At 39.8% G+C, this 13,514-nt stretch overlaps 1 protein-coding gene across 3 annotated transcripts in view; it reads left to right on the top strand.

The window, feature by feature from the left end:
* RBMS3 (RNA binding motif single stranded interacting protein 3) overlaps positions 1-13,514 on the top strand; it is a 723,251-nt gene that overhangs the window by 211,328 nt on the left and 498,409 nt on the right. For 2 of the 3 annotated variants that reach the window (XM_074151184.1, XM_074151185.1), the window contains exon 3: positions 6,088-6,261. In XM_074151184.1, the coding sequence (XP_074007285.1) occupies positions 6,088-6,261 (174 nt within the window). Of the gene's footprint in view, positions 1-6,087; positions 6,262-13,514 lie in introns of those variants that run through there. The other variant, XM_074151186.1, reaches the window with a different exon arrangement.

Raw genomic sequence — 13,514 nt, 5'->3', positions numbered from 1 at the left:
CTTACTGGAACAGACGGAATCTGGTTCTAGACTGTAAAAGATTTGCAAGCTATAGTGAAAGATTATGTTGGGGGAAAGTAGCAGCACAAAATTCCTCTTTCTTGTTATTAAAAAAAAATAATCTGCAATATCTTCCACATTTAGTTTTCATAACAACCCCAAAAGAAAAAAACAACCTCACTCTAATTTCACAATTACCACAATCTTCAAGGTCTCTCAGGTGGATTTTGTGGTGAACTAACTTCAGATTTGGTTTCCCAGTTTCATATTTTCTCTGAGCAAGAAAACAAATGCATCGCTTTAGCTCATGCAATAATGTGCCAGGGCAGCTATTTCCATTTCTGACTTTTCCAGGTTATAGGAAAACTTTGATTTCTATGGGAACAGTAGTATTTTGTAAAGCATCCAAACTTTTAAGAGCATAGGACTGTGCTTTGCATCATGTTCTGATCCAAATACAGGCATATAGAATTCCTGCAAGCAGTGTCTCCAGAATTGCAGTTTCTCTGCTTGGCTTTTCCCAACGTCTGAAATCATTTTGACATTCAGAAATAAGAGATGTCAAATTCCTTGAAGGGATAAGGGGGAAGAGGGTGGACACCCTTTCAAACACAATTCCTTTCACAAAAAAAAAACCAAAACCCAGAAGACCAGAAGATGCAGCTGAAGACAGCACCAGTTTGTAATCAAAATCCAAGGGCCTGGAGACAACTCAAATTGTGTGGGCTAAGAAAATGACATCATAGATCTGGGAAGTTGCTTTCAAAGGATGAGGTAGTGGGAGGCTGAATTCAGATGTTATTTACAGCTCTTTAATCCCACTTTTTTTTTTTTTTTTTAAAGTCAGTGCAAATAGAGAAGTAACATAGAGCAGAATATTTGAGCCTCTCTCTTCTTTTGGAGTGCCAAAACCAATAATCATCACAGTATTTTGGAATAGTTGGCAGTAGGGTGTCTGATAGATGTAGTCAGTCTTGCATTTGACATGATGGAGAATTTCAGAATTAGCACATATTTTTCCTTTTACTGCATGATGATGCTGTATTGCAAAAGAGTGGAGGGCATGGGTGTGATGACATGAAGACTAAGTCTACGTTAGAACTATTTATGTTGCTTAATGTCCTGGTCAAATGGGGTGCTTTGTTCACCTACAAATAGGAAGGAGTGGCTGCTAGTTCTTACATATACAATAAACTGCTTTAAAAGTTGGAAATGTTGCACTGGTCAAAAATTTTGCCACCATTTAACATTTGGACAGTGCTTTGAAGATAAAAAGTGCTCCATAAATACTATGTTCCACTCTTTCCACCGTTAGACTTCACACATCAACTATTAAAAGAACTAAGAACTGAGAGCAGTTAAGCTCAAGAAATATTAATGATACTAATAATACTTTGTACTTCACTCATGCTTATGTCTTAAAATGTTCAAAACTTTTACAAACATAAGGAAAAGGTTAGCCTAGCAGTTTTAAAATAAGATTATCTATATTTATAAGACAGAGAAATTAACGCACAGAAAAAAAAAAGGCTCATATTTTAAAATATGCTTAGACATTTAAGTTTTACTGATCTCAATTTTAGATTGCGTCAGACCTTTAGGGTACAAAGGTACTGGAGTGACTTATTCAAGGAAAAGAAAATTCTCCTTTTGCTTTATAGTATTTGTTGTTTCTGGCAAAACATAGCAAGTAGGGCAACACTTCTTTTTTGTTGTAATCCGATAATTTTCTGCAGAAACTTTCTGAGAAAAGCTGATCAGGTTGTCCCAGGAGTGGCAGCGCTGCTCTACCATTGACAGGCAAAGGGATATAAATAAGACAAGGTGAGTGGGAGAGGTGATACCTTTTATTGGAGTAATCAGTAGAGTTAGGGGGAAATAGATGCATTTTCACATCCTGAATAAAAGCCTGCGTGCCACAAGACCTGCCGGTTTGTGGAGGGTTTACCTTTGCTAGCTGTCAGACACCCACCCAGCTGCTCTTTCACTCCCCCTGCTCAAGAGAAAGGGGTCAGAAAATAAGATGGAAAGCTTGTGGGTCAAGATAAAGACAGGGAAATAAATCATTTAACAATTACCATCACAAGCAAAAACAGACTCAACTTGTGAAAAATTAATTTATTGCCAGTTAAAATAAGTTTGGATAGTGAGAAGGAAGGACAAATTAAGACAATACCTCCCCCCACTCCTTTTTCCCAGGCTCAGCTTCACTTCTCTGTTCCTGACCCTGTGTCCGCCCCCCACCCCTCCTGGCACATGGGGATAGGGAAAAACAGCTCCTCTCTCCTGCTCCTCGTGCTTTTACCTTGTTCCAGCATGGCCCACAGTTCCTTCAGGACATATCCACGTCCTCCAGCACAGGATCCTCCACAGATCCCGTCCCAGAGTACCTGCTCCAGTTGGGCTCCCCAGGGGCTGCAGGGGAGCATCCTTACCCTCCTCCTGCTCTCCCCTTGGTGCTCACAGGGATGTTTCAGTTTTTTCCTCACTCCCCAGCAGTGTTTTGCCCTTTCTTAAATGTGTGGAACCATCTGTGTCCCCAGCAGTGTTTTGCCCTTTCTTAAATGTGTGGAACCATCTGTGTCTGGCACGGGGCAGCCCCAGCTGCTCCTCACAGAGGCCACCCTGCACCCCATGCTGTCAGTGCCTGGGCACCGGCACCCAGTGCACCATTTTATTCTCCCAGTTGGCCCAGCATCTTTCCCACAGGCACTTCTGCACCAAGCTGGGAAGGCTGCAGAGATAGGTAGCGTTTTGTTGTTCAGAGGACACCTTGAATTCAAAACATCGGGTCCCTGATCCTCACGTCTTAGTTCCCCAGCCACCCTAGGTTAGAGCTGTGAGGTGACCAGGCTGTTCCGGGACTTGGTGGATGATGATGCAGGTGTCTCTCTTCTCTGGCTGACAATCTGGGTAGCTTCAAGATTTCAAAGCCAATTATCCTGGGAGTGTCTTCGCGTATTGACTTCTGGTTTGGTTTGGTTTCTGGAGGTAAGCCAGCAGAAAGAGAGAAGCTTTTATCGGCCCTCCCTACAAAGCCTTTCAGAGCAGAGGGCTCTCCTCACGGGGACCTCCCTCCCACGGCTGCCTGGCCACCCTGAGGGGGAGCAGGGTCTGTGGGATCTCGCTTCCCGCCCCCGCGTCCCAAGTGACCTGCACAAGTAGGACACCTAGTGCGGCCTTAGTGATCTGAATGGCTCACTGTTTCTAATGTGTCCCTCGTGAGGTGGGAGCTGAGTGGAAGAGCAGAAGGATGGGCAGAGGGGCTCATCTCCGAGCCTGGATTTAGCACTGGGGCTGAACCATGCCTCTAGCACAGTGGAGGATATTGGAAGGCATTTCGTGTAGCACACAAGCGCAAAATAATACTCAGTCAACAGGCAGAAGGTTGTTTAGCATTTCAGGCAGGCTGTTTAAAAAACAGGCTTATTTTGGCTCCTGTTCTCTAATACAGGAACAGGTATTGTGCACATCTGTATAGTGGTAACAGCATGTCTCTCCTTACTGTAGGAGTTTGCTACCTTAGTGAAGATAGTCAGTTAACAATTATCGCAGCTGAAAATGCATCTTCACATCCCATCAAACCACAGATCTTTTCCACTGGTCCATACAATGCCAACCCATCAGAAATGATAGGAAGGAGTGAAGCTATTGTTAAGATATAGGAACTCAATATTCACAGAATATTCGGCCAGGGATGAACTCCTCGAGAGGAGTTAATAAGCAGCCACACTTGAATACCTGATGTTTATAAAGGGGAGAAATGTACATGGAGAAGTACCTTATGGCTAAAAACGTACTTGATCTGTCCGAAACAAAACCTAGCCTTTATCTCTCATGTACAAGCAAGTCTACCAGGGCCCAGAAAGAGAGATTTGTCTTTGAGGAGTGATCTGAAAGATAAGTAATACGTCAAAGGAAAGAAAATGCAGTTTCTGCTCCTTGGGGAAAGAGGGTAAAAGGGAAAGGGGAAAAAAAAGAGAAAAAGAAAAAAAAACATTAAAACCCTTCTTTTTTTTTTTCTAGCTGTAGCCATAGCCTCTTTCCTTTGATTTGTCATGATTTAAATTCATACAAAAAGATTTATTTCAAATAAGCCCCTTTAACTGTAGGGGCAGATTTTTTTTTTTTTCCCCTAAAGCCTTTTGTAAGAACAAAGTAACCACTTGTCACACACAGTGACTAATGAGAGTTTAGTGTGGGTTTTAGTGTTCATTCATAGGCTTTGTGTTCAGCTAGTCGTAAGTTAAATCTTTAGAAATCACACCGCAGGAATCCTTCGCTTAGGGGTGGGGGCGGGAGGCGAATCTGTCGAGATATTGAGAACTGGTGAGCGGAAACTGCTCTTTTCAGGCTTCCTAATCGGCGGCGCAGGAAATAAACACATGCAGGAAGTCGTTTGGCCTTTTCTTGAACTTAAAGTTTATACAGCAATTGATAACCGAGGCAAACTTTGTGTACTTAAACTTTTGAAAATTAAATGACATAAAGAGGGCACGTTCAGCCAATGCCAGCATCGTCTGTACTTTCTACAACCAGCTCATCTAAATAAAGTATTAAATATTGGAAAGACTATACAAGGTATATATTTTTATAGCTAGAATGTGTCCTTGAAACCTTTTTGTATGTCTTCTTTCCTTCTCCTTTTCCTTCCATTTCACTAATCCTTTCCCAATGAGACTGAGCTGAAGCATTGAAATGAAACTGAAAGTCATGTTTTCTCTGCTTCTGCATCGGACTCTGCTCTTTCATCCTTTCCCTGACCTTCTCATCTATCTTCTACGCACCTTGGGGTAAGGATAGTCTTGTACTGTGTGAAACACCTTGTTCAGTGGTGGCCTGTATTGATATTTGGTTAATGCTACATATATCGTGTATAAAAGTTGTCTTTGAAAGGAGGGTAAAAATAAATGAAGCGTCATTCTTGAATATAGCTTTTGAAATTGATAGCATCAATTTACTAACAAGGACGTTTATAGGCATTTCTAAGAAATGTTGTGTTCATATTTCTCAAGCTTTCACTGTACTACTAAGGTACTGAATTCAATGATTTAAAAAGAACAGTTTGAGGTTTATAATAATTACAATTAATTGGTGTAAATTTGCATGGGATATTGAGAACACATTTTCCAATGAAAAGAAAGCAAGCAAAACCCAAATCCGGGACAGATTATGGAGGGAAAAGTACATTTGCATGTCTTTGAAGACCAACCTAAATATCTGCTAAAAATGCATCCACATCAAATGCATCTTCTGCTTTTTTTGAAAATTGTTTTTCTTTTCCTGCCCTAATAAGCCACCCCTATCAGTGCAAGCATTTATTAGGAATGTTTTGGTTTTTTTTTAAAACGAGGACTAGGAGCAGAAAACTGCAATTAAAATAAAGAAAAATGAGAGAAAGCCAGAATGAATGAAAGTGAATCACACATCTATAGTCTGAGTTACTTTCAGATGAAATTATCAAATTAACTTAGAAAAGAAATTTAAGATTTTATTGTGTTGTTTTTTTCTTCTGCTTTTTAAGTAATTAAAAAGTGTCATGAAGTTTCATATTCTGTTTAGAAGGTTACATATTTGAAAGGTAGGGGTAGCTTTGTGACGGCTTGGCCTTACCTAGCCACTAGATGGGATTTCAAGACTTCAAGAGATATATCTAAACATTGGCCCCAAAATGCCATTTTCTGTAAGTTGGGCATATCTGATCAGGAACTCAATATCAGTATTTAGTTCATTATAATAAATAAATATGGAAGTTTCAACTATCAATCTTGCAGGGTTGCATCCTCTACACATTTTCAGAACATCCCCTTATCTTGATCACTTAGACATTGCTCATCTGATTTACATCCCAGCCTGAAGTCTAACAGTCATCAGTCTTTTTGTGGGGCATTACAGCAACATAGCTGTTTCACTGATATTTTGAAAGAATCAATTTGTTGCTTTTCCCACTTCCTTACAGGAAACATTCAAGTTTGTTCCAGACTGTGTGGCAGAATATATATGTACAATGATGATATGTAGCTGCATTGTTTGTATTCTTCTACCCTAAAAGCTATTTTTACGTTGCATTTCTTTCTTTTTTGATAGTCCAGCTCCACAGTGAGAACGTACCAAAACAGTAAATCAAGAGTGACCATGAGCCCTGGCTTTAGCTCCCAGTGGAATAGCAGCCAACCTGCTTGGAATACATACACCTTTCCAAGAGCAAGCTTGCACTACCAGTCTCATGCTAGCTACACCTACTGTGCTGGACATCCTGCTGTAAGTAAATATAACCTTTTCTGCAGTTACCTGGATGAGCTGTGTGATTCTCTGGGAGGTGGAGGCGCTCGGGGGCTGACAGTTCAGCACACTTCGCCAGTGCTCATTGTGTCCTACAGCAGTCAGGACAGCTCATGTGCACTAACCGTAACTCTAGAAAATATTAGAATGAGTCTAAGACGTAAGCAAATGTGAAAGTTTCATGGCTCAGTAGAAATACATATATTTTTCTACATTTAGCAATCCTTCTCCCTGCATGAAATTACTGTCGTGTGCCTGGGTTTCAGCATCAGGGATGTGGGCTGGAAAGCAGTATTACTGATGGCTTCTTTTCTGTTTACAGTGAGTCTGTTAGATGAATGAATTATTCTTTCTATTTCAGAGATTTTAAATTGTATGGATGAGCCAGTGAAGGAGGGCATCTTTTCTCATCATTAGATTTGTTAATATTCACTACTTTATCATTAATGTGATCAGTAGTGAACGCGCAGTCTTGTTGCTAAGCAAAGACTACTGGTCTTTTGTAATTTGCGTGAACTGGTGGCCCAGAAGAATGGGGAGGGGGACTCACTGTTGTTGTGTGTTTTAATTTGACAACCATGAAAGGGTCACAACTGAAGGCTGACGGCGGTTTTTGTCATATTGGTGTAGCAGACTGATTATAGCAGAGCCCTGTCATTCTTTTAGTAACTGATTTTGAAAGACTGAGAGAGAGTGAAGTAGGGAAGGCCTCTTTAGTGTAAGCAATCTTCCTTTTTACACCCACTCGACACTTTGTTGTTTTAATGTTTGGATTTGAACTTAGCTTTGGATATTGTTAGAACTTCTTAAAGGACATACTATCTTAACGTCCTGTCATGTGTATGTAATGAAGTTTTGCTATCCTATGGTGCATTATAGAAGGAAAATAGGGGAAAGTGCAGCTTTTACTGCAGAGGGGAAACTATGCTATGCAATCTTACTGAAAGATCTTTGTGATTTGATTTAGATCTGCTATCTTACCTGCCAACAGACTTTTGGCCAGAAGTTTGGGTTAGGAATTGTCTCAAGCATTAACATGGTAATTGAAATAAAGGAGGGGAATAAATTTGTAAAATCTTATCTCTTTTCTGAGGTGGTGAGATCTCAGAATGAATTAAACATCTCTATGGTTTCAGCTGTTTGCTCGATTCCATTACAGTGTCATTGAAAATGAGAAAAACTGTTGTGAAGGAAAAAACGGTCTTTGGCATTGGAAGGGCACAGATATTTTCCTCGTTTAGAATGATGGCTCAAAAAGAGTCTCTGTACAGCTTAATTTAACTTAAACTGTGGGTATTCAAGTCATTAACTGCTGCTTAACTTTGATCATTTAGAATAAACACTGCCCTCTCTGTGAGTCAAGCTTTGACTCTACTAAGCAAAAGAGCATAGGAGGAGAATGCTATACTTCCTGTGAGATGGTTTAAAAATGGAGATCTCTTCGTATCCATATGAATAAAAATGTCAGTCAAGGCACGGGAGTCTCTTTTAGGCTGATTCCACAGTTCTGCTTTCCTTTGTTTAGACTAAAGCTGATGGTACCTCAACTAGAATTACTTTACCTGTACAATATTTGGTTTTGTTGAGCAACTTAATATGTAGTTGTTGGAAATGATACTTCCATATGGAAGTTGATTTAGCTGATTGCTGGTAAGCAGAGATTTCAGAATAGCCAGAGTTGCATACATCTTTGTGCATATGAGAAATGCCAAAACCAAGTAGATAAGTATAAGATAAATAACTAAATTGTTCGATTAGTCCTGCCCTCAGTGTCCCTGGGTTCAACTGTTTAGAAAACTTGGCATGTTTCTTGGCTTCTGCTCATCTGAGGAGCTCTGCTGCAGTGCTACTCAGCAGATAACTGGACTGATTTCCTAGGCTGGCGGAAAGAAGCTGCAACAGATTAACTGCCATTGCAGTGCCTACCCCGGTGATCACATACTTTTTCCATACCTTCCCTACTTCTGCACACTCTGAGGGTTTGGCCATAAGTGGGGCCCAGGCAAGGCACTCCAGCAAGCTCAGTTCCTCCCTCCTGCAGCATTAGATGAAGGTTAGGTTTTCCATGTGAAAACAATGCCTTAATATTTGCTTGAATATCTGTTGCAGTGTATATGATAAAGTTAGAATTAGTCTGATTCCTGTTTCTAACTTAGATGTGTTTAATCTGGGCTCAAACCAACACTTTTATGGCAAATGACAACAATAAAAGCTGGATATGGGGGAGCTTCTTTATTCATGAATCTTCCCAGTGTAACATGCTCAACTGGATATCTACTATACTTCAGAGGATTTTATTTGCCCTCATCTGACACAGGTTCACCAGAACAAGCTGTAGGTTTTATTGCTGTATGAATCTGTTTCTGCAAAACCTCCCACATGGAATATGTCTAAAGATCATTGTAGTTTCTTGACGCGTTGGAGGCTAACAAACTTACGAGCGTTTTGCAAGTTCAAGGCAGACAAATGTCAGTGAGCTGGATCTGGCCTTGAAGTACTTAAAGATATTAGTCCCTGGAGAGAGAGCCAAGAGAAAAGCTTTGGATTTCTCTACTGTTTGGAGAAAAGCTGAAGGAAACAAAAAAGATTCATGTTAATTGGGCCAAATGTATCCCCCCCCCCAAAAAAAAATTCCTCTAACTCATTTTTTTTTTCTAAATGAAAGAAAAAGTATCATACAAAGTGCAGGGTTAAGAGACCATTATGACTCTGGCTGGTCCTGAGAAATATCTCTGAGCCAAAAGGGGTGTGTTTTTTTTTATTTTATCTGAGAGCACACTCTGCATCTCTCTTCCATAGTGCTGCAATCATTGATTAAAAGCAGCCTTTCCACCCTAGGAAAGAAGAGAACAGGAAGTTTGTTTTAACAGAGTAATTTTTCAGCTCTTGGAGTTATCTAAGGGAAAAAAAGGCTGCATATCATCCCAGTCAACAGTGCGGTGCAGTTTTTGAACAAACAAGAAGATGTTAACTTCTCCTAGCTATAATGGAAGGCAGGATACCCTGTAGGATCTGTGTATACTAATATGAGTGATAATATGGTAAATGCCCATTGCAAAGTATATGTCAACTTGTTTTTGGTATTAGGGACTAGAAATGGCCCTGGCATTCACATGCAGAGGCTTACAGCCAGAGAAATACAGTATGTAGTGCTCAGAATAGGAGGAGATACCTAGGCATCTAACATGCTTTTCTCTTGATCTTGAACTTTCTTCACACAAGGAAGATAAAAAGGAAGACAAAAAAATAGTCAAAGTAATTCTGATTATTCCTACTGGGCAAGATAGGAACAGTCCTTTGAGCACTTTCACGTCTGTCCAGGTTTCCTACCCTTGCTTTTTCCAGTGTCTCAAAGACTCCTTAACTTCCCTTTGTCCACATTTTGCTAGAAGGATGATTGAATTTCAACAGATCTTAGGAAATCTTGTCCAGTGAATTACCTCTAACAAATTACTGCTTAGATTGTGCTGTAATTTTAAAGAAGTACATGTGTAAAGTGGGCAAACAAAACACAGATCTCATCTGCTTTTGACTCTTCTAGTTGAAATTATAAGGGAGTCTCTTATGTTTTTCTTGAATATTCATGTAACGTCACAGATAACTGCCACACTCATTTATGTGGAAGTCAGTCCTTACTTATGAAGGAATTTGGCAATGTGATACACTTTGATGAAGCACACAGTACTGTTGCAGACCGAGTTACCCTGCAGGGTTTGGAACCTCTGTTGTAGGCCCATGGGATGATGAATTTAGTTGCATGTATTAATTTCTTCATGTGCATACATCTCTGTTGCATACGTGATGCCTTTGCATTCCTTATCCAGCTATGCAACCCAGCATATGTAAGACTTTCTGCTAGCATCTATTCTGCACTCTGACAGGATTTGGTCATGCTCCACTAGATCAGTGGCAGCCTTCAAAGCATGATTGGTTAAATCTGTAAAGTTATTATTTGGAGCTCTACAGATAATATTTACAAGCTGTTACATCAGAGATGTCATATGTGGATCAGACAATCAGTTTGCTTAGCAGTACTTCTGTCCCCGTTCCAACAGTCGGTCCCCAGATTTCTTTCTGCTACTTTCTTTAAATGCGTGATTGCTTCTGAAATTATGCTGTTAGTGGGAATGTGCAAAGCAGAATTAAAAAAAAGAGTGACGCAGAGCTCTATGAGACACTACTGGCCTTCTTTCACTCACTTCTCTGAGCCCTGGTAGGAACTCAGATCTTTAATCTTAGGAATCTTAAGACCCAGTAGAAGGAGCTATAGTTCCTTTTACACTTTCCCACTGACAATCCTTGGACAGAAAAGCAGAAAGGGAGCAAGGCTGTCACTGTGGGCAACACTAATGGAAGGTCCTACTCACTGTCAGCATGACTATGCAGAGTCCATCGGAAAAATTTCCAGTGGCAGGTAGGTAACCCTCATTGCTGATGACAGAGCCACAGTACTGCAATATTGCACAGATTTATGTAAACTGACTGTTTTGATCATTACCACACAAATTGCATTAACATCTGTACTGAGATCTCAATGATTGACTTGTTTAGCAGCTTATTTTGTATACGTTTATAAAATTAGAAAACCTGCCATTTTTATGTGATTAGATAGTATAATGTTTAGGGACCACCTGGGAATATGAGAAGCAATTATTAATTTGTATGTATACATAAATAAAAAAAGTTTTTAGTTTGTATGCATATATTTATGTACACAGATCGAGTTTTTGGCTAAAATCCTTGCAGAACGACATAGGAAGGTTCTCAGTGCAGGACTGGTCTTGCATGTCAATCTCTAGTCTTCTGATGTGATCCAGTCTTCTGAAACGTAAACCTAGTTAGGGAACACATTCTTGGAAGTGTAATATCCTACTCAAAATTGGTTCTATAGCACAGAAATAAGACTGACAGAAGCAATATACTGATACATGCCAGATTCTTAAGGTAGACCATCAATTATGAGACCATACACTATAATGCAAAGATAAATTTTTAAGAAGCAACTTTCCTTAAATACAGGGAGTGTTCAATACATAGAGCATGGGTGTCCTATTCAAAATAGGCCTTTATTTCTCTAGAAATATAAGTAGAGCACATCAGCACTCCAATTTATTTCTTTTTTTATACCAAGATCTTTGCAGTAATTCTGTCGCACTCCTTTTTAGAGAATGAGACAGTGCAAAGAGTTAAATGCTTATGCAGTATAATACTGTCCTCTATCATCACTAATTTCCAAGATATCTGTTTAAACAGAAGCTGTCACTTTCTGATCTGTCTTGAGCCTCTTGCCTGCTTCATTTTGTAATGTCACGAACAGTGGATTGTGGATTCATGGAATAGAGCTGGTCTGATTAGAGATGAAGAAACTTCCCTTTACACACGCACACCCTTATAATCAGCAATGATGGGAAAGGAAATAAAGAGTACAGTGGGCATGAATTGGAAATGTCTCTCTAAGAACCTCTCAGTTTCATTTAAAGTTCTGAAATCTTTTTTTTTCTGTCTGTAACATTAACCCATTCTTACCTGCAAGGGCCTTTCATGTGAGATTGATCCCTACCATTCTGCAGCCAGTATTTCTTTGGTGCTACTGGCAATTGCTGTTGTAATAGTCACAGGTATAAAAAAACAGGAAATGGGTCCAAAGAATCATACACTGTTGAAGGACCATTGAGCAAAATGTCTGCTACATGATACTGGTCACAGTCTTTCATTATATAAATTGTAAGGGATATATGTTGATCCTCTAAGATGGTGATCACTTTACAGAGCACAGTTGGAGCCCCAACTTCAGAAGCCCGTTAGTTGATCTGGGGAAAGCTCAAGTGTGAGCTGGAGAGAGTGGGAAAGAGAGTTCCTAATCAGGAAAAAAAAAAAAAAGATTTCTCACCAGAAGCAATTTTTTGTAATTACTGACATGTTCCATATGAAATACTGCAAGAAGTGAGGGAGCAAATGAAAGAGGCAGTCATTAAAGTGAGAATGAAAAGGATGACATCTCCATTGCTGGGTATCAGTTGTGGTATAAGAGAAAAGCTGTGCTGAGTAGGAGGAACATAAATGAAGAATTGTGGAGAAAGGAATATTTTTAATTGACAAGATGTTGTAGCTATCAGGTGCAATGAGTAGCTCAGTGATCAAGTGCAAATCCATATGCTAACTGCTGACATAAATTATTTATTCTGTTTATCTATTACCTCCATCTACAGGAACAGAGCCTCAAAAACATGAACTTATTAGGCCGCAAACGTAAAACACATTTTCACTGTGGCTTGGCTTCTTTGGAGAAGAGAGGGTGGAAATTTCGAGCCCCCAAACAAATATGTCTCTTAATTAACTTTTCTCACCATCTGTGCTTACTTATAGCTGAGGCAAGCGGTACCAGTGACTTGTGAGATTGCTTTCAATGCTGCCTCTTTAGGCCAGCTTTTCAAAGCAGCAATCACATGCAGTTAATTCCGATCAGATCAGCTTATCAGCTCAGTTCATTGTAGCGCTTTCATAATCATTCGTGTGTGACAGCCCATTAAAACTTGGCCAGGCCTTTAAAAAAAAAATCACAAAATCCACGAATGTGTTTTACATTCAGCCTTTGAGGTATCCAGCATATTTGTTTTGTGTATTAAGCTTTGAAATTGAACTTCTGTGAAGGGTTGTAGGGAAAAGTCACCCGTAATGTAGGACTTTAGCTGAAGTAGTTTACTGTATTTTACCTCAAAGAGCAGTTTATTTAAAAATCTATCTGATGCTGTGATAATTGTGTTAAATGCTGTCTATGGCTCTGCTTGGCTCCTGCAAAGGTGCAATGCTGTGGCTGCAGCCCCGCAGACCTGGAAGGGCTAACGTTTAGTGTGTGAAAGACCACTGCCCATGGGTGGTTCAGGTTGATCAAGTGAGGATTTCCTTTCTGGAGGACTTTTGGTGGATGGCAACTACAGTTTGAAGTTGATCACCCTGGTCAGAAATGACAAGGCCTCTCAGAGTGCAGAGCACTGATAATGAAAAATGTTTCGACTGACTTGCAACAAATATTTTTCAAAAAGTCTGGGGTAACAGAGAAGTTCCACCTAAATTTGAGTTTGGTGATGTTTGGTTTCAGAATTCTGGGGTTTTTATGTGTGAGTGTTGTTTTAATGTTATTTTTTCCTGTATCCACTACTCCTTTACACACCACATATATTATGCCTTGTTATTCTTTCTTAAAAAATTAATTAAAGAATGTTGTGGAATGA

Source organism: Numenius arquata, chromosome 7 (genome assembly GCF_964106895.1).
Source record: "Numenius arquata chromosome 7, bNumArq3.hap1.1, whole genome shotgun sequence".
Taxonomy (NCBI): Eukaryota; Metazoa; Chordata; class Aves; order Charadriiformes; family Scolopacidae; genus Numenius; species Numenius arquata.
Note: the sequence above shows the minus strand (reverse complement) of the source record. Positions and strands in the feature narration are given on the sequence as shown.